Source organism: Streptopelia decaocto (genome assembly GCF_964273445.1).
Source record: "Streptopelia decaocto genome assembly, chromosome: 26".
In the NCBI taxonomy this organism is placed as follows: Eukaryota; Metazoa; Chordata; class Aves; order Columbiformes; family Columbidae; genus Streptopelia; species Streptopelia decaocto.
Window position 1 is genome coordinate 1,950,268 of NC_138681.1, and position 25,005 is coordinate 1,975,272.

At 51.7% G+C, this 25,005-nt stretch overlaps 1 protein-coding gene across 1 annotated transcript; it reads left to right on the plus strand.

Annotated features, from left to right (window-relative positions):
- The first annotated feature begins 1,918 nt into the window (after positions 1-1,918).
- On the plus strand, positions 1,919-24,251 carry SMG5 (SMG5 nonsense mediated mRNA decay factor). The gene is made up of 22 exons (XM_082073390.1): positions 1,919-2,099; positions 8,328-8,426; positions 8,943-9,066; positions 10,142-10,298; positions 10,752-10,841; positions 11,736-11,825; positions 12,567-12,645; positions 13,178-13,303; positions 13,725-13,793; positions 15,230-15,438; positions 15,576-15,713; positions 15,871-16,569; positions 17,568-17,737; positions 18,781-18,856; positions 19,432-19,607; positions 20,375-20,533; positions 20,745-20,804; positions 21,357-21,516; positions 21,836-21,926; positions 22,526-22,600; positions 23,323-23,461; positions 23,634-24,251. The coding sequence occupies exons 1-22, from the start codon at positions 2,023-2,025 to the stop codon at positions 23,715-23,717; spliced, it is 3,147 nt and encodes a 1,048-aa protein (XP_081929516.1). The 5' UTR covers positions 1,919-2,022; the 3' UTR covers positions 23,718-24,251.
- The last annotated feature ends 754 nt before the right edge of the window (positions 24,252-25,005 follow it).

The following is a 25,005-nucleotide window of genomic DNA, read 5'->3' on the forward strand; positions in this document are numbered from 1 at the left end:
TGACAAATATCCCCTCGTTTTGCGGGTGGTCAGAGCATCGATTGTGTTAATTGGTTAATGATGGGTGCATCTTTTATAAGTTCATCACAATGTATATTAATTTGGCGGGTTCTGTTCAGGAGGACGCAGAGCCCGGTGTCCCCGGCTCTCAGGGCTGTGGGACCGAGCCCGGAGTGATGAGTCCCGGCTGTGCTGGTGGGGCTGGACCCCATGTCCTGAGAACCTCATGTCCGTCTGTCCAGCCCTCCAGGGATGGTGACTCCAGCACTGCCCTGGGCAGCCTGTTCAATGCCCCACAGCCCTTTGGGGAAGAAATTGTTCCTAAATCCAACCTCAACCTCCCCTGGCGCAACTTGAGGCCGTTTCCTCTGCTCCTGGCGCTTGTTCCTGGGGAGCAGAGCCCGACCCCCCTGGCTCCAAGCTCCTTTCAGGCAGTTCAGAGATCAGAAGGTCTCCCCTCAGCTCCTGTTCTCCAGCTGAACCCCCAGCTCCCTCAGTCTCCATCACACTTGTGCTCCAGCCCCTCACCAGCTCCGGTTCCTTCTCTCCACTCTCTGCTATAGGCAGGAGGGAGCGAGATTTGCTGCCTCTTGTGGCTGAGACCCATCTGGGTGCTGCTTGCTATGGGGGAGCAGGAAATCAAGGCAAAAATCCCACGTTATCCCCTCTTAGCAGGGGATCCTCGTCTTCCAGCCCATCTGAGGTGCTGCTGGCCGTGGGAGCCTCCCGCAATGAAAATCTCTCTCTTTATCTCCCTCTGGGCACATTCAGTCCTGCACCCCCAGACGAGCCCTGGCCTGGCCACAGGTGTGGGGAAACTGAGGCACGGAGCGGCGCGGGGCTCTATCTGAGGTGCGTACAGCGGGTCCCCACGTCTCGCACACCCCACGTCCCCTCTCCCAGCCCCGTGGGACGGGGGGGAGCTGGTCCAGACTTACTTGCAGAGAGCCGGGGAGCCATGGAGGCTGCGCTGGGAGCCTGCGTGCGAAACCTGGACTTCAAACCCGTTTAACCAGTCCAGGTGGGGCCGGGCTGGGAGGAGCAGGCGCAGCAGCACCCGGGATGTGTCCCCACGGGTCACCCGGGACGTGGGGCACATTGGGACAAGCGGCTTGTCCACCCCACCCAGGGGGGTCTGTGCTGGGCTGGGGCTCGTCTGCCATGGCAGAGCCTGTCACTGTGAGCACCGCTGTGCTCAGGGGTGACACCAGCCCCAGGGGAACGGGGTGTGAGGAGGAATGGTGGTTTTACAACGGCTGAGGGAGCTGGGGCGCTGGAGCTGGACAAGAGGAGCCTGAGGGGGGACTCATTGCTGGGGATCAAGATGGAAAGGGGCAGTGTCAGCAGGATGGAGCCGGGCTCTGCTGGTGACAACCAGGGACAGGACAAGGGGCAGTGGGTGCAAACTGCAACACAGGAGGTTCCGCTGGAAGATGAGAAGCAACTTGTTGGGGTGAGGGTGGCAGAGCCTGGCCCAGGCTGCCCAGGGAGGGTGTGGAGTCTCCTTCTCTGCAGACATTCCAACCCCTGGACACCTTCCTGTGGAACCTCAGCTGGGTGTTCCTGCTCCGGGGGGATTGCACTGGATGAGCTTTCCAGGGCCCTCCAACCCCTCACATTCTGGGGTTCTGTGATAAAGGGCGTTAACTGACGCCGGCACGGCCGCCATATTTGCCATCACTAAGTGCTGGCACGGCCGCCGCGTGTTTTTGTGCAGGGGAAGACGAGGAACTCTCGTGAGATGACGCCGCGCGGCCGCCATGTTGCCAGCACTAAGTGCTGGCGCGACAGGTGGCCAAGTCTCGCGAGGTGAGGCCGGCCCCGCCGCCGCCATGTTTGCCCGCCGCTGCCCGGTCTCGCCGCAAGTCTCGCGAGAGCGGCGCGGGGCAGGGGGCAGAGGCGCAGCCATGGCGGCCGAGCGGGGCCGGGGGCGGCGGCGGCGGCGGGGCCGGAGCGGGCGGCGCGGCCGCTGCTGAGGGGGCGGCGGGCGGGCCGCGCCGGGCCTGGGCCTCAGCGGGCGCCATGAGCCAAGGCGGCGGGGCCACCGGCGAGAGCGGCGAGCCGGAGGCCAAGGTGCTGCACACCAAGCGGCTGTACCGGTGAGGAGAGGAGCGGCGGGGCGGGAGGAGGATGAGGGAGCGGGGGGAGTGAGGAGAGGAGGTGAAGGGGCCGGGAGGAACCGGCGGGGGCGGAGGGATGAAGGGAGATGGGGTGGGGTCCCGGGAAGACCGGGGGAGCCCGGGGGAAGGGGATGGGAACCGGGGGAGCAGGGAGATGGGAGGTTGGAGATGGCAAAGGTGAAGGAGATGGGGGGGACGAGCGGGGCCGGGGGGATTTGGGGGGATTTGGGGAAGACTGAGGGGGAGGAGATGGTAGAATCGAGGGGAGATGGGGATAACAGGGGGAAGGGGTTGGGGGGGTCCAAGGGAGGCTGGAGAGGGGAGGAATTCAGGGGAGATTGTGAGAACCAGGGGAGGGGATTGGAGGGATATTCAGGGGAGATGAGGCGGGTACCAGAGGGAAGGGGATGGGGGATTTAGGGAGGATTGAGGTGAAGGAAATCGAGGGGAATCGGGGGAAGTGGGCAGTGCTGAGGGAAAGAGAAGGAGGGAAATTGAGGGGAGGCTTGGGTGAAGGGAACAAGGGAGCTGTGTGGGATCAGAATGAGCAATACCTGGGGGGGGGGCGGCCCTGGTGAATAAAGGGTGTGGGGGATCCGGGGGAGATGAGTCAGAACAAAAGGTGCTGGGGGATCCGGACAGGATGGGCAAACAGGGGGAGCTGGGGGGAAGAAGTAAGAAAGAGATCAGGGCAAGGGGGCCTGGGGCACCCGGGGAGATGGGTTGTGTGGGGCAGGAGGTGATGGGGGTGAGGGAGAAGGGCAAGAGAATGTGATGAGCAGGATCTTGAGCCAGGACACTGACTGTATGGAGGGCAAGGCTGCTCTAGCTGCAGATCTTCCCAATCAAACACTCCCTTGTGCCCCCTCTCTCACTTAAATCTCTGCCCTGTACATTGGAAACAGCATCAGAAGATGAGATTCAGGGAGTAATGTTGGCCTTGGTCAGCTCAACCCAGCCAGAACGGGGTGCCGGGCTGTCAGCGCCCAGGTGTTGTCCTCCGCTTGTGACTTGTTTTGTGAATGTGGCCCAGAAATTGTCCCTGTCTGCCTCAGTTTCTCCTCCAGTAAAGCCGATTCGCAGTGGTGTTTCAGCATCGACACTGTGGTTTTGAACAGAAGCAAAATGGTGAAGGCAAGAGATTGATTCTGTGGCGGGGTCTGTTTTCTTTTTGTCTTGCTGGCTTGCTCAGTGACATTGGACATATCCTTTCATCTTGTAAACCCTCCTCTAAAACAGGGCAAGGCTTTACCTCCCTCTAGAAAGCTGGGAAGCTCCTCGCTCAAAAGTCCAAAGCACTGATAGCATATCTGAGCGGTGATGACTACAATTTGTGTGTTACCATGATGTGCTCCGTACAAGCACATTCCTTGCACTTGGGAGTTAGAGTAGATGTATTTTTTGTTTCTTACTGTGAGCTCAGTGGTATAACCATAGCAAAAACCCAATTCCCACAGTGGCTGAGGTTACCCAAGGCGTGGGCTGCGCTGGAAGCGCCTCCAGGGCTGTGCAGCCCCATCTCTGCTCTCATTTAAGATACACCATTTGATTTTTAGGGGTGGCTTCCCACATCTGGTAGTCGAGCTGGCGCAGCGTAACACGTTGCCCGCTGCCTCCTGCGGTGCTTTGGAGAGGGTGTATGTGCTCCCGCTTGCAAAATAGAACATGTTTTATTTAAAGCACCTTCGTCGTGGTTTGGGATGCGGTTGATTTTGCGGTTGCGGCGAACCGGGGATGTGCGTGGTACCTCACGTGTGAACGTCCCTTGGTCATCATGGCAAGGAAGTGGTTCTTTTCTGTTTTAGAATAAGGCGTGCCGTCACTTTATAGCATTTTTACAGCAGCAGAGGAAAATCACGCTCCTGTAGAGATGGCTCTTAGCTGGAAGTAAAGATTGTCATTTTAATGCAGGGTTTATAACATCTGCATCGGCCACCAGTTTTCTTGCAACACTCCCAGCAAGCTTTCTATGTTAACGGTCTCTTGACAATTCTCTGTTTCAGCCCGAAGTTCAGTCAGATGAAGCGTTGGCTTCCTGCCCTCTCAGAAGCACGTTGTGCTCTGTACGGTGGCCGAATGTCTCTGGAAACTTTTGGCCACCAGATGCAGCGATGCCTTTGCATCCCAGAGCTCTGAATGTCACGGTCCCAGCGGCTGCGCCCACGTGGCATCAGTTTTGTGTCTGTGGGCGTTGATCTGGGGTCTCTGCGGCCACTGGTGTCTGTGTGGAGGTGGGGTTGCCTGTCGCTGTTCGTAGGGTGGGATTTGTAATTCACCTCAGAATGTGGCAACTGCATTATCCTGGATGCTGGTTTACAATTTACTTTCCAGATTTCTTTTCTGGATTCTGGGTAGCTATTAGCTCATTGGCTTTATGTTACTATTCTCGTCTGCCTGTCTCGTTCTGGGCAGTGTTATTTGTGTACTGAAACGTGCCAGAATACAAATGAATGGCTGCAGAGCTCCCCAAGTGTGTTACCCCTCAGCTTGTGCCTCTTAGCGATGTATTAAATAAAGAGCGGACAAATAATTCTCCCTGCCGCCTTGTCCCATCCCAGAATGCTCACGGCACAGGAGGAAAGCCATAGGTTGGTTTCTGCGTGGCCGAAGAGGACTTGGCGTTGGGCTGTTTCCCAACGCGGCACGACGTGCTGTACTTTTGTGATGTGATGTTCTTTTATTAGACTGGCAGCTGCTTTACCTCCTCCGCGGTTCTGATGGGCTGTCCAGACGCAACGTTTAAACCCAGCAGGTACAAAAACAAACAACGGGACGTAATTTGGTCTCAGTATCACGGTCTCAAGGCACGAATGCTGAATTGAATTTTAGAGTACGTGGTCTGCAGCCCCTGCGTTAGTGTCTCCTGATGTGTTTGAAGTGAGGCTGCTCCTGTCCCTCCTTTTCCTCGCCGCTGCGGACATGGGATCACTGGCCATCACAGATTCTTCTTTCCTCCCATCTCCATGTCCTCGTGCTGATCAGATGTTTCAGCCTGGGATCTGCCTTCCGTCTGACAGCTCGGGAACCCACGTCCTAAAAGATAAACCTCGCTGCTTTCATCTCGCCGCCTCATTTCTTCATGAACCCATCAAAAGTTGCAGAAGCAACCGGCGTCTTCGTGTCCCACCGCTGACTGTTGTAGGAAACGGGGTCGTGTGGGAGGGAAAGGTGAAATACCCTCCAGAAGCTTTTCTGTCCTTCACATTTGGCAGGGGTTTGAGTCCTGCTGTCCGGAATGGGCTTTGCTCAGCTGCGTGATGCCATTCCATACTCGCCCGTACTATTGGCAGCCAAATTGCCGTCGCTTTGCGTGTGACTTAGGAAACGATGTTCAGGAAACCGATCTTTGAGTAATTCGTGTCACTTCATGGGTGTCGTACTGCACAGGATCAGGGGATGCATTTCCGTCACTGCTCAACTCAGGAGGATTCTTAGATGAGGTCTTGGGACCCTTTTGTTTTTATATATTAGAAAAAGAGAGGCTTGTTTGGCATGTGAGCTACTGAGCAGTGAGAGAACCTGGCCCATGTGCCCATAAAGGAACCAGAATTGAATAAGTTGCAGGAGAAGGAGTCAGTGTAGAGCCTGGAGTTGCGCGTGAGGATTTGCAGAGCCACAAAGATGATGGAGTGGAGCATCTCCCGTGTGAGGAAAGGCTGAGGGAGCTGGGGCTCTGGAGCTGGACAAGAGGAGCCTGAGGGGGGACTCATTGCTGGGGATCAAGATGGAAAGGGGCAGTGTCAGGAGGATGGAGCCAGGCTCTGCTGGTGACAACCAGGGACAGGACAAGGGGCAATGGGTGCAAAGTGCAACACAGGAGGTTCCGCTGGAAGATGAGAAGCAACTTGTTGGGGTGAGGGTGGCAGAGCCTGGCCCAGGCTGCCCAGGGAGGGTGTGGAGTCTCCTTCTCTGCAGACATTCCAACCCCTGGACACCTTCCTGTGGAACCTCAGCTGGGTGTTCCTGCTCCGGGGGGATTGCACTGGATGAGCTTTCCAGGGCCCTTCAACCCCTGACATCCTGGGGTTCTGTGTGATGTGGGTACATGGGTGACATCCCACCCCAGGGGTTTTCTGTGGACGGGGCTGCAGGTGCTGCTGTTTGTAGTCACCATGAAATCATCTCCCAGCCTGAGGTGTCGGTGACTCGTGAGCTGGTATCAGACACGCAGCAGCTGCTGCTGCACTGCACAGTGAAAGCATTTTTACAGCTATTTTGAAGACGTAGAGGCTGCCAGTTTCGGAACCAGAAGATCACAGGTTTCCTATACTTCGTTGTGGGGATAAATGAATCAGCAGTTCCCCTTTTTTCTGGTCACCTTTCTGCATAGGAAACAACTCTGTTTGCTGTGAGCTGCACCGTTCATTCCTGCTGCAGAGGCTCTTTGGGAGACACGGGCACTGCAGGTTGCAGTAAGGATGTGTTTATTGGCTGCTGCTTTGTGGGGATCTATTTTGGGGAAACTAAATGTCCGGGGGGAGCTTATTCTTTTCGCCGATATGCTGTGAGCTTGGGTGAATGCTTATTGTCTTTTGCCCATGAAGCAAAAAGCATTTTACTCGCCGTCCTTGCTGTTGAGGGTATTAGGTTGTTTGCAAAGGACCTTCAGGCCATGTGAGAAAGGTGCCAGTGAGCCGGCAAGGTTAGCGGCAGATTTTTGTGTGTGGTTCTTACTCTGTTCTTGGTTTTCTTCGTGATTATTTAGGAAAGAAGTTGGTTCAACTTCTCTTTGGTGTTTAGTTCTCCCAAGCCATTGTGTAAGACAGTCCTCTTCCCTGTGCTTCTGTCGGGTTTGTGGTTGGTTGGTGGTTGGTTGGTTGGCTGGTGGTTGGTTGGTTGGCTGGTGGTTGGTTGGTTGGCTGGTGGTTGGTTGGTTGGCTGGTGGTTGGTTGGTTGGCTGGTGGTTGGTTGGTTGGCTGGTGCTTGGTTGGTTGGTTGGCTGGTGCTTGGTTGGTTGGTTGGCTGGTGCTTGGTTGGTTGGTTGGCTGGTGCTTGGTTGGTTGGTTGGCTGGTGCTTGGTTGGTTGGTTGGCTGGTGCTTGGTTGGTTGGTTGGCTGGTGCTTGGTTGGTTGGTTGGCTGGTGCTTGGTTGGTTGGCTGGTGCTTGGTTGGTTGGCTGGTGCTTGGTTGGTTGGCTGGTGCTTGGTTGGTTGGCTGGTGCTTGGTTGGTTGGCTGGTTGGCTGGTGCTTGGTTGGTTGGTTGGCTGGTGCTTGGTTGGTTGGTTGGCTGGTGCTTGGTAGGTTTGCTGGTTGGCTGGTGCTTGGTTGGCTGTTTGGTTGGTTGGTAGGTAATGGCTTGGAGGACATAGTTCTTAAAGAGGAACACATAGAGTCACCAGCTGGGAAAAGGTAATTTCATGAGTCAGTTATTGACCTCAAATGCAGGCTCAACAACAACAGAGGTTTCGAGACGGTGTCTCTTGGTAGGGCAGGTTGGTTTTGCTTTCTTGAGCTGTCCATGAGATATCAGTGAGGGAACTTTCTGTTAGCACTGATGCTTCTCTAAGTCCCGAATTGCATTTCACTGCAACGTTCTGAAGTTGTAGTTGGATTTGTGCACAGCTACAAATGTTCACGTGCTCGAGGTTCTACACGCGGTGTGGAATTCCTCCCCCAGGAGGTGATTCACACAAGTGTCTTTTTGCGTGACTCAGATGCTCGGACATTGCTTGGTCTGCCTTTTAGGGAAAAAAAAATATCTTGTAACAAATTTCATATTTTAGGCTGGTTTTGAGTATCTCTGTTACCTGTTGGTGAGAGATCTTTAATGGCTTTAATCAATTAATTGCTGTAATGAAGGTCAGGAAGTTTTGGCCGATGACAATGACATGAGTTGCCTTCTTTCATAGACAAGTTGGTGAGGAGACAGGAATTGGATTCCCAACATTGGACGCTTTTAAGATTCAGCTGGACAGGTTGTGCAGACCAAGCTTTTGCCAAGAAAGGTTGGACCAGGTGACCCCTGTGGTCCCTTCTAACCTTGGACTCTCTGATTCTGTGGTAACTCTGCTTATTTTCTTCTTCCCAGAAGCTTTTATCGAATAGAATGCAGAAAGAAAACCAATTTATATGGTGCGGTGGTATAACGCGCCTTGCTAATAATGGAGTTAACTAGGCCAGTGTGGTTCTGTGCAGACATCGCAAATCTTATTAAATAACCCCAGATAACCTGCAATCCCGAACCTTTTCTTTCCGTGTCCCCTCGCAGAGCGGTGGTGGAGGCCGTTCATCGTTTGGATCTCATCCTTGGGAATAAAGCAGCGTATCAAGAAGTGTTCAAGCCAGAGAACATCAGCTTGAGGAACAAGTAAGTTGGGCGGGGCGCTTTTTTAATCTGTTTGGCTGGGAAAAGTCCGTTTTGAGTCTGCAGGTTTGCAGCGTATTTGATTTGTAGCGCAGCTGTTGACTTGGGGTCCCTCCAGGTTTTGAAGAGGGGCCAGATTGCAGGGCTGTATTTGAACAGCGCCTCAAACATCCAGTCCACAACGAGAGGCTTTTCTGGGTGCCGTTGTAATACAAATAAGTCACCAATGCCTTGAAACGTCATATATGCGTGCAAAATAGTTTATTAGATTCAGATAATAATTTTTCATAGTAATTTTTTAAGCTGTCAAGACAATTCTTGACATTGCTGCGATTTAAGCTGGTAGCCATCTGGTCCCCAGGTGTGTGGCTTTTCCAGATGCGCTTGTGTGGGAGTAACACAAGCTGTTCCATCACTAGGTGGCCTATCTTACCCATCGTAACGAATCCAGGTTTTCCTCTCCCGTGCTGTATTTGAAGCTGCCGTAGCTAAATGTGAACTCTCTGCCGTCTGTCTCAGGCTGCGGGAGCTGTGTGTGAAGCTCATGTTCTTGCATCCAGTGGATTATGGAAGAAAAGCAGAAGAACTGCTCTGGAGAAAAGTTTACTATGAAGTTATCCAGCTCATTAAAACAAATAAAAAGGCAGGTATCTGTGGCTCTGGCATGAGAAAGTCTCTGAGTACGCAGGGAGTGAGACCAAGTGAAAAGCATTTTGGTTGGATAAGCTGTGGTCTGAACACGGGGCAGGAGTCCAGGCTCTCCTTCATCTTAGTCATGGAGCTGCAGGCTGGTAATCCTCATGATCTAGTGAGAGAGCTGCCACTGCAGAGGATATTTCAACATATTTTGCTTAATTTTTGTCTTCCCATCTTCAAAAGATGCGTATCTCCATGTAGAATGATGATCTTGAGAGACTTTTCAGTGCTGATTGTTTGATTGCTGGACAATTCTCCCGGTGTTCATACTTGTATTTTCTAAAGCCGTGAGCTCTCTCCTGGTGATCTGGTTGTCTAAATGTTATTTAAGATGTGCTCTTACCAGATGCCTTCTTTTGATTTATTTGTTGTTGTGGCAAGTATTTAGTCTTCTTGATGCTGCCCCTTAGTAAATGCCACTTGTTTGGTGGGTGGGTTGGTTGGATGGATGGATGGTTGGTTGGATGGATGGTTGGTTGGATGGATGGTTGGTTGGATGGATGGTTGGTTGGATGGATGGTTGGTTGGATGGATGGTTGGTTGGATGGATGGTTGGTTGGATGGATGGTTGGTTGGATGGATGGTTGGTTGGATGGATGGTTGGTTGGATGGATGGTTGGTTGGATGGATGGTTGGTTGGATGGATGGTTGGTTGGATGGATGGATGGTTGGTTGGATGGATGGATGGTTGGATGGTTGGATGGTTGGATGGATGGATGGTTGGATGGATGGATGGTTGGATGGATGGATGGGTGGATGGTTGGATGGATGGTTGTTTGGATGGATGGTTGGTTGGATGGAGGGAGGGAGGGATGGATGGATGGAGGGAGGGATGGTTGGATGGGTGGGTGGTTGGATGGGTGGGTGGGTGGTTGAGTTACAACATCACTGAGCGAGAGGAGGGACAGAACTGTGTAAAACCAACTGCAGCTGAGCTTGCTTGACACTTGGTGTAACCGGGGCGACCAGCCTAAAATGTCTCCTGGATTCCATGAACATACGCTCATTTTTCTTCCCTGCAGCACATCCACAGCCGTAGCACTCTGGAGTGCGCGTACCGGACTCACTTAGTTGCTGGCATAGGATTTTACCAGCACCTTCTGCTCTACATCCAGTCCCACTACCAGCTGGAGCTGCAGTGCTGCATCGACTGGACACACGTCACCGACCCTCTCATAGGTTGGTGCTCAATTTGCGCGCGAGGTTTAAATCAAGTGGCGTCCCCTTGCGCTAGTCCATCTGTGTTGAGTTTTTAATACCAAACTAGGGCACAACAGAGGGTTTCTAACAGGAGGGAAACGCCACTAGAAAATTCTTTAGTAATTGCTTGATGATGGCAGATTTTTGTGGAAAACTCAGAAGTGCTTCTGGCTGTACGGATTGTTTTTAAAAGCTTAATTAAAGCAGAAAAAGGGGCTGTTTGGAGAATAGGTTCTTAAAATCAAGACTTTTGTCAGGATGTGGTGTTCACTAGATGTAAGATGTTGTTCTTACTCTTGGTGCCCCTTCTATCTGTGCTCCTTCCTACTTGTACTGCGTGCTCTTTGTTTTCATCTGGTGAAACGTTGCTTGTTTTGGGCAGCTTGTGTGTCTTTCTCCAACGGTGTGTGTGATTTCATATTTCTCACGTAGGTTGCAAGAAACCCGTGTCTGCGTCCGAGAAGGAGATGGAGTGGGCACAGATGGCATGTCACAGGTGTCTGGTTTATCTGGGAGATCTGGGTAAGAGCAGCATCGGCTTTTGGGTCAACCTTTAATACACCAAAAAGATGGTGCTTGTCAGTGAGTCACCAGCCGGAGTTACTTGCAGATATTGGTTTCCCACATTTGTCAATAGCTCATGCAAGTTGAAACCCTCCTGGATAACCAAACTGCTACAAATTGCAAAGCTTTGGTTTGGAGCAAGTAGATGAGGGGTTTGATATTGATAAATGGCTGTGTAAGAGTGGAAGACTTTGATTTTATTTATGTTATTTGGACAGCGTGAAGGAAACTCAGAGTAGGCCAACTTCTCAGTTCAGACTTGGTTTAAGTTCACCTTATAGAGCCACTGTTGGCAGCACAAGCAGGGCTGAAAGTCAGATATTTTAAGCAATATTCTGGATCAGTCCAGACCAGTCGGCCACCGCAAAGCTCCAGGTTCTTTGTCATCGTGTCTGGCTCCGTGTCACCCCTTTTATAGCAGACGGATCCATCCCACAGTCACGACCTCCTGAAGGATATGGTACGTGTGTCAACTTCATTGTGAACACGTGGGAGTGAAGGCGATGAGAAAGAATGACCTGACTGGTGGGAGAGAAACATGCTCACCTCCTCACAATGCTTTCACCTAAGGTTTCCAAAATGCCTATTATTGTCAAAAACCCCCTCAGTCTAGCCACAACCAGGTATTTTATTAGGTCAGCTGTTTGCTGTAGATTTCACACTCGCCGTGGTACAATATAGTCTGAGGTGGTGGAAAATGGAGCACAAATGGAGCAGTTCTTTGATGGATTTGTTGCCTTGGCCAGTATTTCTAGTTTTGTGGTATTTTTAATCTGTAGGGAAACTGTGCTTCTCTAGAAGGGAAGGGAAGGCGGTGCCGCCCAGTTCCTGATGCGTGCGGTTCTCTTTCAGCTCGCTACCAGAACGAACTGGCAGGTGTGGACACAGAGCTGCTGGCTGAGCGATTTTACTATCAAGCTCTTTCTGTTGCACCGCAAATTGGTGAGTTACCCTGAGTTCTTAGTTGTCCACACCACGTCTCTGCAATCCGCTCTGGTCAGGTTTGTATCCGGCTGCTGAGAGGGGAGTGGGTTTATTCCCTGTAAGCTCAGACTTGCGTGGATGCAGTAAAGCTGTGCTCGTCTGGCTAAGCTGTCCCAGCTAAGCAGAAGCAAAGTGTTACTGATCATCTCCCTCTTTTTACACCTGCAAAAAGATCTCATGTGCTGCTTTCTCCTTCAGAAATGACTATTTATGGGAACACATTGCAGTGAGAGTTGAGATCTTGTCTTAGCTCAAAAAGCATCCAGTTCCAGAGAGATGTTTTCTCTGTGCTGTCTTTGCAGAGTTCTCACTGAGCTGTTTGACAGGCCAGTCCTAAATACCAATAAGCGACAAACGTTTTGTAGCACGGTGAGATGGAACAGAACTCTTAGATGCTGATAGTCTGCGTCAAGAGGAATACACCATCCCAGGGTCCAGGCCGTGGTGTTATTAATGCAGAGAAAGAGGCATTGTTTGCGCTGCTTTCTCATGTAGATAACTGTCGGGAAGGTGGGGAGGATCTATAAGCACTATAAAACAGAAAGAAAACGAGGTGGTGAAAGGATTGAGTAGCCCAGACCTTTGCAGTGCAGCTTTATCGATGTTTGCGTCTCCTGTCCTGGTGTGGAGACGTCATGAGAAGGAAAGGACCATTGGAGAACTGTGCGTTCACTCCGTTGCCCCTCTCTTTCCCAACAGGGATGCCCTTTAACCAGCTGGGGACACTGGCAGGGAGCAAATACTACAACGTTGAAGCGACTTATTGCTACTTACGCTGGTGAGTGTCTGTGAGGAGCTCGGTTTGTGGCCAGAGGATCTGCACACTGGGGTTGCTGGTGCCAGATTCTCTTCTCCTTTGCTTTGCACTTGTTCCTGTTTTCGGGGGAATGGGGAAGAGAGGTGGGTTTATCAGGACTGATAAGAAGAAAGAAGCTTGGTTGAACCAAACTGTTGTGCTTGTCGCCAAAATACATGTGTGGGGCAACACTTGGAGGGCAGGGTTTGAAGGGGGATGGAGGTGCTGAGGCACCCTGTGCAGTGAGATGGGTGGAATTCAGTTATTTGAATGCTGCTTTAAGGCACAAATTGGAAAAGGTGCTTAAACGATGCAAATGGAGCTGCGGCGCAGCTCAGAATGGGGTTTGCAGACATCAGCGGGAGTCGTGTAGGCCCAGCACATTCAAACAAAAGCACTAGGGACCCGTGTTCATGCTTCGATGCCTAAATAACTTTCTGGTGAATTAAAGCTGTAAAATACGAGCGACCTCGTGGCAAAGTAACTTTGGTCGTGTTCTGTTTTGGGATCTCAGTATCCAGTCTGAAGTGTCCTTTGAAGGTGCCTATGGGAACCTGAAGCGGCTCTACGACAAAGCAGCCAAAATGTATCACCAGTTGAAGAAATGCGAGACCAGGAGGTTGTCGCCGAGCAAGAAACGGTAAGAGAGAAAAGAAAAGGAGGGGGGCGCAGGCTGGGGGTTTGCGGTGCTGAAAGTGGCGTCTTTTGGGAAGTGGGAACTGCTACGTGGCCCGTTCGAGGCGGTGACTGTGCCCTGAATTTCGAGAGCTCTGGTCTGGGTTCTATTCTTGATCTCTCGGGTCATAATTTCAGGAGAAAAGCTTAAAATGCTGGCCAGGTGTGGAGTTTGAGGTGAGAGATTCCTCAGGCCTCCCTGGAGCTGGTGGCTGTTTGTGAGGGTTGAGGCATATGGTGAGAATTAGAAGTGTATAAGCTGTCTTTTGCTCCAGTTTTATCAGAATGTAGTTTTCAGTTGAGCCCTGATTGACCTTTATTAACAGTCTAGTCCATCTCTGTGACACGGTACCTGCTTTACTCTGTTTTCTTCTCCATCTTTCTAGAGGCAAAGACATTAAGAGGTTGCTCGTGAGCTTTATGTACCTGCAGAGTCTTCTGCAGCCAAAAAGCAGGTAAGGTTACAGCAGATTCTCTCTTCTATTGATAACTCACAGTAGCAAGCATCCAGAACTGGAAGACGCTGTAGGATACCAGTCCCTGCGCTGAGGGTTTCTGTCAAAAGGTCTAAGAATTCAGTCTTCTAACGCTGCAGGGAGGGTGAAGATTGTCTCCTAATGGAAGCTGGAGTACCAAAGGCTTAAATACTTTGTGACTCTGGCTAAATCAAGCTGGTAGCTGAGTGAATGTGGAGCTCCCGCAGCTCATCTCTGCGCTGTGCCTTTGGTGTTCTCTTGCCTTGTTCGGTCAGCAAATGCTTTGAATAGAGCAGGTGTTTTAAAGGGCTTATGCACACAGTTAAACTCCTCTTGGACTTTGTAGGGATCTGGTCCTTCCCCAGAGCAGGATCCGCTGTGAAGGGAGATTCAAATCCATTCTAAATGGATTTAAGAGATGGATTTAAACCGATCTAGACCCCTCTGGTGTCCGACCACCTTCACTCTGGGATCTTTTTTCTTTGCTTCTATTCTCATTTTGCCTTTTCTGCAGCTCGTACCTGTTGTTTCCTTTCCTCTTGCTGTCCTCTAACCACTTATTTGGCTTCTGAAAACCCGATTACACCCCCTGCGCCCTCTGTCTTTCAAGCTGAACAAACTCGCTCCTCTTTGCCTCTTCTCTACATCATATTCTCTGTTTTCCTTGACAGTTCTCTGCTGGACTAAGTCCAGTTTCTCAGTGGCTTTTTGGTGGTGTGGGGTTTTTCTGTCCCTCAGGGCTGGATGCGGTGCAGCAGACACCATCTCCCGAGTGCCAAATACAGAGGAATCCTCATTGTCCTCCTTGCTAACGCAGCTCAGCATAGGGTTACCTTTCAAATATTGAATGATACCGTGGTAGAAGTCCGAGGCTCATTTAATATCTGCTTAACGCATATTTAGAGCAGGAGAAAACTGGAAATTACTTCCATTTCCCAAGAATGTTGCCTCCTGAAAAGGATTCACTAGATGTTTTGGAGACAGGTTAATTTTGTAACCAGGAGACTCTTGTTATACTGAATACCATGGGCGCTTCCTTTGAAGCTCCAGAGGATTCTGCAATATTCTTATGGGGCTGCGAGTTAGAGGAGAAGTTGAGTCGCCAGTGTAGCCCTTGAACTGAGCAGCAGATCCCAAACTTCTGCTGCCTTTAGCATTGAAGTGCCCTGTGTGTCTTACCAGCGACTCCCTGAGCTCCCAGTCCTGTATTTTTGGGTGACCCACCTTTGCAGGAAGATGGTCTGGTTATTGTTAGTCTTAGTTTAGCAGCTTTGGAGAGGAAGACGCCATCTGATCCATCTCACTGGTGCTTCATCCTGTCTGATGCTAAAGTACTGCCTGTGTTGGTTCAGCTTCCATTGTCAGGAGCTTGGATCTTGAATAATAATCCTTGTTTATATTTTCCTCCCCATAAGCTCTCTGGATTCTGAGCTGACATCTCTCTGCCAGTCCGTGCTGGAGGATTTCAACCTGTGCTTGTTCTACCTGCCTTCTCCTCCTAATCTGAGTTCAACTAGTGAAGATGAAGAAGAGTATGAGAGTGGCTACTCCTTCCTTCCTGATCTCCTCATCTTTCGCATGGTGATCATCTGCCTCATGAGTGTTCACAGCCTCAAGCGGGCAGGTAACCGGTGCTTTATTCAGCTGTTCAGAAATGTTGTGATTAACAGTGCAATTAGGCTGGAGATGTTGTCTTAATTGACATCCACGTTTTGCACCAGCGGTCGGTCTCCTCCAACTCATCGCTCTGTCTTGTTGCAGGTTCGAAGCAGTACAGCGCAGCCATCGCTTTCACGCTGGCGCTCTTCTCTCATCTGATAAACCACGTCAATATTCGCCTGCAGGCAGAGCTAGAGGAAGGGGAGAATCCAGTCCCAGCCTTTCAGAGCGATGGCACAGGTAAGAGGGCAGGGACATGGTGTAACCTCAGCTGGGTGTTCCTGCTCCGAGGGGATTGCACTGGATGAGCTTTCCAGGTCCCTTCAACCCCCCACATTGTGTGACTCTCTGATTCTGTGACTTTCTTAACCTGTGCTCTCATTTTGAACGCCCGCAGATGACCAGGAGCTGCGGGAGCCGTTGAACTCGATTGAGAAGGAAGCCGAAGCCCACGTGGCAAATCATCAGCCCAGCGAGGAACAGCGGAAGAACGACTGCAAGAAAAGCAAGAAATACTCCCGCCTTTCCTGTCTGCGTCGCCGCCGCCACCCCCAGAAGGTGGATGAGAGTGACCTGAGCGAGGGCTTCGACTCGGACTCCAGCCAGGGCTCCACAAAGGGCAGCGATGGCTCAGAAAGCGGCTCGGAGAAGAGCGACGTGGAAGCAGAAGCTGCTTTTGACGTGGAGACGGACTCTGACATGAACAGCCAAGAATCTCGCTCCGACTTGGAGGACATGGAGGACGAGCCGGGTGAGGAGGGAAGCGGCCGAGGCAAAAGTGGGCCCAAAGAGGCCTTAAACTGTGTGGATGGCAGCGGGCTGGGGGACTCCAAGAGCCCGAGCATCTCAAAAAGCGAGGCTGCGGACCCGGCCGTCAATGGGCCAGCATCCCTTAGCGCTAACGACGCGAGCATAGCCAGTAACCTCCAGGCCATGTCCACCCAGCTGTTTCAGACCAAACGCTGCTTTCGCTTGGCTCCCACTTTCAGCAACATCCTCCTCAAACCCAACAGCGAGCAGCCCGTCCTGAAGGATGGAATGGAAAGCAAACCCTGTGTCAACGGAGATCTAGATAAGCCCAGCTTGGCAGAGCAAGGTAAGGATCAGTGACTTCATTCCAAATAGTTGTTGTGGTTCTCTGTAGAGTATTGTAAGGTGTAGCAGCCTGGTGGCTAAAATCCATCCCTTCCTATGGTGCAAGTTCTTCGGCCAGGTTTGGAGGAGCAGCAAATACTCCTCAGGTTTGGGGCTGGGTGTTTGCTGAAGGAGGAGCTTTACTCATATTGCCTGACATCCAGGAATACGTGCGCTGAGCAAAGGAAACACCTGCAGCCAACCAGCATGACCTGTTGTTCTGCTCAGCTGCCTAAATGCTGAGCAGCTCTGATAATACAGAGGATCATTCCAGCAGTTATTAAAAATGTGGACTCTTTTCCTTTTTCCCATGTGAAATGTCAGTAATCAGACGCTTCCTCTGGTGATGGACAGTGCAGACGCAGCCTGGGAAGGCGTCTGATTATCAGGTGTCTGCAAAGCTCCACAGTGTTAATGTGACCTGGGTGTCTGCGGGAGGAGTCAAGAGCTCCTCTCTGTGACCCAAACTGCAGATCCACAGCAGGTGGAGCTGCAGCATCTTCATCACTGTGCAAACCAGTCGTGATCTGGGCAAAAAACAGCTTGAAAGGGAGATAGATCTGGTGCGCTACAGGGAATTATGTTTCAGATAAAACCACACGGGCCTGTTTGGTCTTGTTTGTCATTCCTCCCAACTTCCCTGAAGCAAGGAAGCGTTTTTTGCGTCGTGCTGCCAAAGTGAACGGGCCTGCGGCCCTGGCAACATTCAGCATTTGAAGAGGGAATATTAGATCATGTTAATGTTTGCTGGCTCCTGGCATTGCTTCCTACCCACTTGAAAGAGATGAGGGTAAAGGAAGAAACACATGAATTTAGTTCGGTTTAACATTTTCCTTCGATGGGTTACACAGATGTTGCCGCTCCAGGAATGTATTTGAATAGCGTTGTTTTCATAGCAGTAGGGCTTGGATTCTCGAGGGGTTTCACGCCTGCCATCCTGCTTTGCCCTTCGTTTTCCAGATGATGTGTCTGAATCGGAGGAAAGCATTTCGAGTTACAAATCCTGCAGAAACGAGCGATCCCTTCAGGAGAAGCTGGAGATCGTGACCAACGAAGGGCTGCTGCTCACTGTCAAGGTGTTCCTGGACTGGCTGAGGACAAACACAGACCTCATCATCATGTGTGCTCAGGTGGGAACTGCTCAGGATTCGGTCTGAGGCTGCGTCTGCTTGGTCACAGAATCCCAGAATGTGAGGGGTTGAAGGGCCCTGGAAAGCTCATCCAGTGCAATCCCCCCGGAGCAGGAACACCCAGCTGAGGTTCCACAGGAAGGTGTCCAGGGGTTGGAATGTCTGCAGAGAAGGAGACTCCACACCCTCCCTGGGCAGCCTGGGCCAGGCTCTGCCACCCTCACCCCAACAAGTTGCTTCTCATCTTCCAGCGGAACCTCCTGTGTTGCAGTTTGCACCCATTGCCCCTTGTCCTGTCCCTGTTGTCACCAGCAGAGCCTGGCTCCATCCTCCTGACACTGCCCCTTTCCATCTTGATCCCCAGCAATGAGTCCCCCCTCAGTGTCCTCTTGTCCAGCTCCAGAGCCCCAGCTCCCTCAGCCTTTCCTCACCCGGGAGATGCTCCACTCCCTCCAGCATCTTGGTGGCTGCGCTGGACTCTCTCCAGCAGTTCCCTGTCCTGCTGGAACTGAGGGGCCACAACTGGACACAAGATTCCAGGTGTGGTCTCCCCAGGGCAGAACAGAGGGGCAGGAGAACCTCTCTGACCTACTGACCACCCCGTTCTAACCCCCCCAGGTCCCATTGGCTTCCTGGCCACAAGGGCCCAGTGCTGGCTCATGGTCCCCCTGCTGTCCCCAGCACCCCCAGCTCCCTTTTCTCTGCTCCAACAGCTCATTCCCAACTTACACTGGAACCTGGGCTTGTTCTGCCCACATTCAAGACTCTACACTTGCCCCTGTTCTATTTCATTACATTTTTCCCCCTGGGCTGGGCTGCTAAGGGCACATTGAAGCTACTGTCCCAGTTCTGGACAGAAAGCGATGATGTTAAATACCCCACCGGCTAAGCAATTGCATTGTACATCAATTGTTTTGTCGATGATGATGTTTATTACTATTATTATATCTTTTATTACTATTATTATCTCTAGATGCAGAAAGGCCCAAGAGGCCTGGTTATCGCATACATCTGTCTTGACACTTTGTGTTTTGCTCCTGCAGAGCTCCCAGAGCCTGTGGAACAGGCTGTCTGTGCTCCTCAACCTCCTGCCTTCCGCTGCCGACCTGCAGGAATCAGGTACTGGAGAAGGACGTGGCCACGTAGCGTTTGAGCCAACGTGGTCATCAGGGATTTCCATGTGTATGATGGATCCCGTGGCGGGAGATTTGCCATTAGCAGTTTGATAATGAGCACAATGCGAAGTGACATCACGCGCGTGTTGTTTTTGTGTTTAAACAGCATCCCAGTTAAATTCTGTCTCATAGACTTTATTGATGCATTATATATGGCTGACAATAGCCTGAGACCTTATGTGGTCAAGAGGATTCAAATTGACTGTCAAGAGCGTAAGTAATGGTGTGATTTTTGTCATGGCAATCATGGCAATGAGTTTTAAACTCTGAATGCTCGTGATGTGTCCTGTACCTCAACCTAAAGGTCCCCATGGTTCCTGAGAAGCATAGTTTAAACAGGGATGCTTTTCTGTTGAAACGAATGGGAACGTTCCTCCTCCAACACTCGCTCACAGTACACGTGTCATTTAAAACCTCTGATCATTATGGATTGTGTGCCTTAGAGCAGGTTTTCTCTTGGTCGCCGCATCAGTTCTTTAAATCCCCACGTTTTGCCGTGTTCCCCTCCGTGCTCTCCAGGGCTGGCCCTGTGTAACGAAGTGAAGGACATCCTGAGCGGTGCTGAGCTCCCAGACCTGAAAGCCAACTTGCTGCTCCCAGAAGATGTGGCCCTGCGAAATCTTCCCCCTCTGAAAAACGCACACAAGAGGTTTAACTTTGAGCAGGACCGGCCCATTTTCTCAGCGGTTGAGGAGGTGAGCAGGGAAAATCCTCCTTTTCCCTTTCTGGAGGTGCAGATGGAGATCTGGTTCTTTCTTGCCAAAAAAAGACCCCAAACTGATTTAATCTATTGAGTCTGAGCTGGGTTCATGTTGCTGGTGGTTGCAGCATTCGTCGGTCTATCAAAAAATGAGCATTTTAAAACAATGCCTTCCTTGTTAGAGTCATTATGAAAGGAAACGCAGCCACATGGTGACAGTTTTGCTGCGTGAAGTCTCCTGACCTCCCCATCTGGGCAGAAGGGTCGTTACCTCTGCCCTGCCTTGAACGAAGGGGATTTGCTTGGAGTTCCCTGTGATCCCTCTCTAGTAAATGCACAAGTTGGTGCATCTTAGCTCACGTGGCACCCTGTGCCCTCACACAGCACTTTGCTTTCCCAAGCACAAAGGCTTGTTGTGTTCTTTTATTCCTTTTCCCAGCACTAAGCGCTTGAGAATTAAGGGGCAGAGCCTGTGGATGTTTTTCTGAGGTTTTCTTGAGCTGGGGAAGCCCAGACTGCAAGCGCTTCTAAGCTTTCTGGGCTTTGCCACAGCCCTCTCCGCGTGTCTCTATATTCAGCCACACGTTTCCATCAGAAATGTTTCCTTTGTGGTTTGGGTTGGGTTTTTTGTTGCTGTCTGTTTGGGGGTGTTTTCTTGCTGCCTTTTCCAAAAGCGTGAGCCGTAGGGTTGGAACCGGCTCGGGTGACCGTCCCCATGGGGAGATGCGGCTGTGATGTGGTTGTCCGTCTGCTTCTTTGCAGTCTGTTGTTCGCATTTGCTGCATTCGGAGCTTCGGCCACTTCATCACCCACTTGCAAGGCAGCATCTTGCAGTTCAACGCAGAGCTTGGGATCTTCATCAGCATAGCCCAGTCAGAGCAAGACAACTTACTGCACCAGGCCCAAGCCCAGTTTCACATGGTGAGTTGGGCTAATTCTCTGTACTTAGCACAATTTCCGGTAGATCACTATTAGATTCTAACTCTAACCACAGATACCTGGTGGGAGGTGAGTGTTTTGTTCCTGTTGTCGTCCCCAAAGCTACTCGGGGGTCCCCTTTTCACCGTTTCTTGAAGGGTGTCAGCTTGTGTGTTTTCTGCTAATTGACATGGAAGTTTGTTTTTGTAACTAGGCTGCAGAGGAAGCTCGTCGGAACAGGCTAATGAGAGATATGGCCCAGCTCCGACTGCAGGTAGGAGATGCTGGTTCCAGCCCGACCACCCCCTTCTAACCCCGCCCAGGTCCCGTTGGCTTCCTGGCCACAAGGGCCCAGTGCTGGCTCATGGTCCCCCTGCTGTCCCCAGGACCCCCAGCTCCCTTTCTGCTCTCCAAATCCAAATTCCTCTGATGCAGCTTCATTCCGTTTCCTTGTGTCCTGTCACTGGTCACTAGAGAGAGGAGATCAGCACCTCTGCTGACCCCTTGAGGAAGGAGCTCAACTGCTCCTCCTAATTCTCACCCTCAAGGCTTTTCACCATCGTCATCACCCTCCTCTGGACACACCAATAGTTTGAGGTCGTTCCCATATTGAGGTGCCCAAAACTGCACCCAGTGCTCAGGTTGGGCTGCACCCCAGTGTCCAGTGAGACGATCAACCCCTCTGGCTCCATCCCACCCTCGGCTCCGCGTGCTGGGAGGTCCGGAGGTCCTGATGCAGCTTTGCGGGGCAAGTCTCACCCTGTTTGACTGTTTGTTTCAGCATCAATGTGAAACAAGTGTCTCTGTGCCTGCGTTTTGTTTGCAGCTGGAGGTTTCGCAGCTGGAGGGGAGTCTCCAGCAGCCCAAAGCACAGTCGGCCATGTCACCTTATCTTGTCCCCGACACCCAGGCCCTTTGCCAGCACCTGGCTGTTGTCAAGCAGCTGGCCGCCAGCGGGAGGTTCATCATCATCATCCCTCGAACAGGTACGGGAGCTCCTTTTCACGTCAAATAACCAAGCCTGCTTGTGCCTTGTTCCCTCATAAGGAAGCAGGCGGCTTTCTCTCTTGCTGCTGTTGTCCTTTTTATAAAGGATCAGTATTTTGGGGCCTGTTTTATGTGTGGCCCATGCTTGGAATCCCACATAGCGGAGCAAAGTACCGCTGGCAAGAGAGACACGCTGTTCACCTTCTTTGCCTCCTGTGGCAGCGGCTGCTGCTGTGTGCCAGACAGTGATCCTTGACACATCTGCATTGGTTTGCAGAATTATAGCTCTAAGTCAGATGCTTTTGCTTTTTCTGTTAGTGATCGATGGCTTAGACTTCCTGAAAAAGGAGAACGCAGGTGCTCGGGACAGCATCCGCTATCTGGAAGCAGAATTTAAAAAGGGAAACAGGTGAGAGTTGGGGGAGTGATGCGATTTGCCCTTGGGTTTGGATGGGGTGTGTTTTGGGGTGGAAGGTGTCGATGGTGGGAGCAGGATGTGCATCCTCTGCACCCAAGCGTGGCCAAGGGAAGCGAGGCCTCAGGAGCACGCTCAGCAAGAGGGAAGGTGCTGAAGTAACAGATTTGGCAGCTGGTTTTCCACTTGCTGCATGGCCATGAAGTGTCGCTGCTTCTGAGGAGCAAAGGGAGTTGCATCTCTTTATCCAAGTGTAAAACTGAGCGGTACCTTTTAGTGGTGCACAGGGAGTGCTGGAAGAGCTTTACTGCCTGTGTTAGCAGCAGAAGGACAAACAGTTGTGCTTCTGTGAAGACAAACTGCGTCTTCAAGGCCTGTGTCAGGGCTGGGGGCCTTTGAGACACCTGTGAGCTGCACATGGTGGTGGGACAGGGGAGATTATCAAATGAATTTCATGGGGGATTCCTTGGGCAAGCATGTAGATGTTTTGGTTGATAGAAGCCGGCGTTGTGTCCTGCAGCCCTTGCTGTGGGGTGTAGACTTCGATGTGTGACGGTCTCCGTGTGAGCTCAGCGACTCCCATCTTTCCTCAGGTACATTCGTTGCCAGAAAGACGTGGGGAAGAGCTTTGAGAGGCACAAATTGAAGAGACAAGATTTAGATGCCTGGTAAGATGACGGCATCTGGAGATGTCTGAGCCTGATTGCCAGCAGGCAGGTGGCTTTGGGGAGGTGGGAGCACTGGGACCCATCACACAGCTTGATTTGATGCCCTATGTGAGTAGTGATCAAATTCCCTGGAGTTTTAGGGCGTCCATCTGTGCATCTTGCGTAGCACCAAACACTTGGTGCTAAGAAGGGTCTCAGAAAAGCCCTCAACAGGCAATGGAGAAACAGTCCTGCTTGGCAGGTGTCCTCCTGAGCATATATAGAATCATAGAATAGAATCAGAGCAGCATTTTTTTGGAAGAGACTCTCAAGATCATTGAGTCCAACTGTTAACCCAGCACTGCCAAGTCTACCACTAAACCACGTCAGAACCTCATGTCCGTCTGTCCAGCCCTCCAGGGATGGTGACTCCAGCACTGCCCTGGGCAGCCTGTTCAATGCCCCACAGCCCTTTGGGGAAGAAATTGTTCCTAAATCCAACCTCACCCTCCCCTGGTGCAACTTGAGGCCGTTTCCTCTGCTCCTGGCGCTTGTTCCTGGGGAGCAGAGCCCGACCCCCCTGGCTCCAAGCTCCTTTCAGGCAGTTCAGAGATCAGAAGGTCTCCCCTCAGCTCCTGTTCTCCAGCTGAACCCCCCAGCTCCCTCAGCCGCTCCATCACACTTGCGCTCCGCAAACACACCACTTCCCCTTCTGTTTCTCTTTCCTTGCATCTGTGTGGCAGGAATCTCTATAAAATCCTGGACAGCTGCAAACAACTGACGGTGTCCCAGGGAAGCGGAGAGGATGACACCGCAGGAATGGTCACCATCATCACGGGCTTTCAGCTGGAGGACCGGAGCGCGTTCTCAGCGCCCATGCAGGTCAGTGGCTCCTATTTCCTCGAAGGCCCCTCGATTTGTCGCGCTTTTGTGGTGCAAAGTGGGAGAATAATTAGCGTCTCTGTGCTAATTTGGCGTGAAGGGCCTTTTAGCCGTGAGAATCTCCAGGTTGTGAAGATAAGAAATAAGCTGGTTTGTGTCTGCTTGCTTGCAGTCTGCCATCCAGGCAGCCGCCAACGCCAGCGTGGAAATAAAGAACGTTCTGGAGTTCTACAAGCAGTGGAAGGAGATGGGCTGACGTTGGGAAAGGCGTCGGGTTGGCGTACCTTTCTCTCCCCCTCTCGGAACGTGCAGCGTCTGAACAAAGGAAACGAAACTCCGGGCGACACTTTGACGCGAAGAAGCGGCGGCGGCGGCAAAAATAGAAGAAAAATATCTACAAAAATAAAAAAAAAAAATAGAAAAAAAATAGAAAAAAATACAAAATAAGGAAAAAAAATAAACCAAAAGGCAATTGGGGCATGCACACAGACACCTCCACCTGTACCCAACCAGATGGCTGTACATCTCCGACGGCGCCACTGCTCGGAGCAGGAAGAGGCGCCTCGGCGCGGCCGGGCAGAGCTGTGCCCCCCCCCGCCCGCAGAGATGGGCCAGCCCGGGGGGGCGCTCGCCCCATCCTCCCCGCAGCCGAGGGGGCAGCGGCTTCGCACGCCCGGACTGCAGCGGAACTGAACCAGCGACGGAGCCCTCCCGGCTTGGAAAAGAAGATCCAGAGTGTTCAGCTCTTGTTTGGCAATCTGGTGACAGAAAAGCAGATTTAGGTTTTTTTAATCCCGCCTCGTTTGAATTAATTATTTTTCAAGGGCTTTTTCCTTTTAATTCTTAGTTTAGTGGAGTTCCTTTGGGGTTCTGGATACTCTTCCTTGGGGTTCTGGATACTCTTCGGATGGCAGAGAAAATAGGAAACATGCTATTTAAAAGGGGGGGGAAAAGCTCTTAATATAATTTCCTTTTTCTTTGAACAAGCATATTTATTTCCTTCCCTGTTCCTTGTGGAGCGGGCTCAGCGCATGGGGATGTTGCTCTGCAAGGAGAGAGCGGCTCAAGCGCTCCCATGGGCCCGAAGCGCATCCTTGTTCTTCTTACAAGCCGCACGCTTCACGAACAACACGAGGCTGCGCGAGAGGTGACACGGAGCCTGTTCCCCCTTCCCGCTCCGCTTCCAGCGTTAGACCTTGGAGAGAAGGAGCGGGATCCGCCGGAGCTGCTGGCGGAGAAGACGGATGAGGCTCAAGCGCTTGGCGTGAGCGCTGCGACCCTGGCACGGAGCGGACGTCTCCCAAGGACCCAATGCCTCTTCTTTTTGTTTTTTCTTTTCTATTTTTCCCCCTTAAATCTTTCCGTGAGTTGTGGAGGCGGAAGGAGGATCTCAAAGCCATTGTCTCACCTGCTGGCTGTTCCACCTGCTGCTCCGCTGTGCTAGAGACAACGCGAGTGTTCGCGTCCCCCTCCTCACCCCCATCCCGGGCAGGCAAAGCAGCGCAGGACTGAGCTTGCAAACCATTCCGTGCTTTCAGCATCCC

What these genes read in the sequence shown, in the direction of transcription:
- SMG5 (XM_082073390.1), top strand. Translation starts at nt 2,023, where the DNA reads ATGAGCCAAGGCGGCGGGGCCACCGGCGAGAGCGGCGAGCCGGAGGCC. An exon ending in TTGTCGCCGAGCAAGAAACG is followed by an intron (nt 13,304 to 13,724) that starts GTAAGAGAGAAA and finishes CCATCTTTCTAG; the next exon opens with AGGCAAAGACATTAAGAGGT. An exon ending in CATCATCATCCCTCGAACAG is followed by an intron (nt 21,517 to 21,835) that starts GTACGGGAGCTC and finishes TTTTTCTGTTAG; the next exon opens with TGATCGATGGCTTAGACTTC.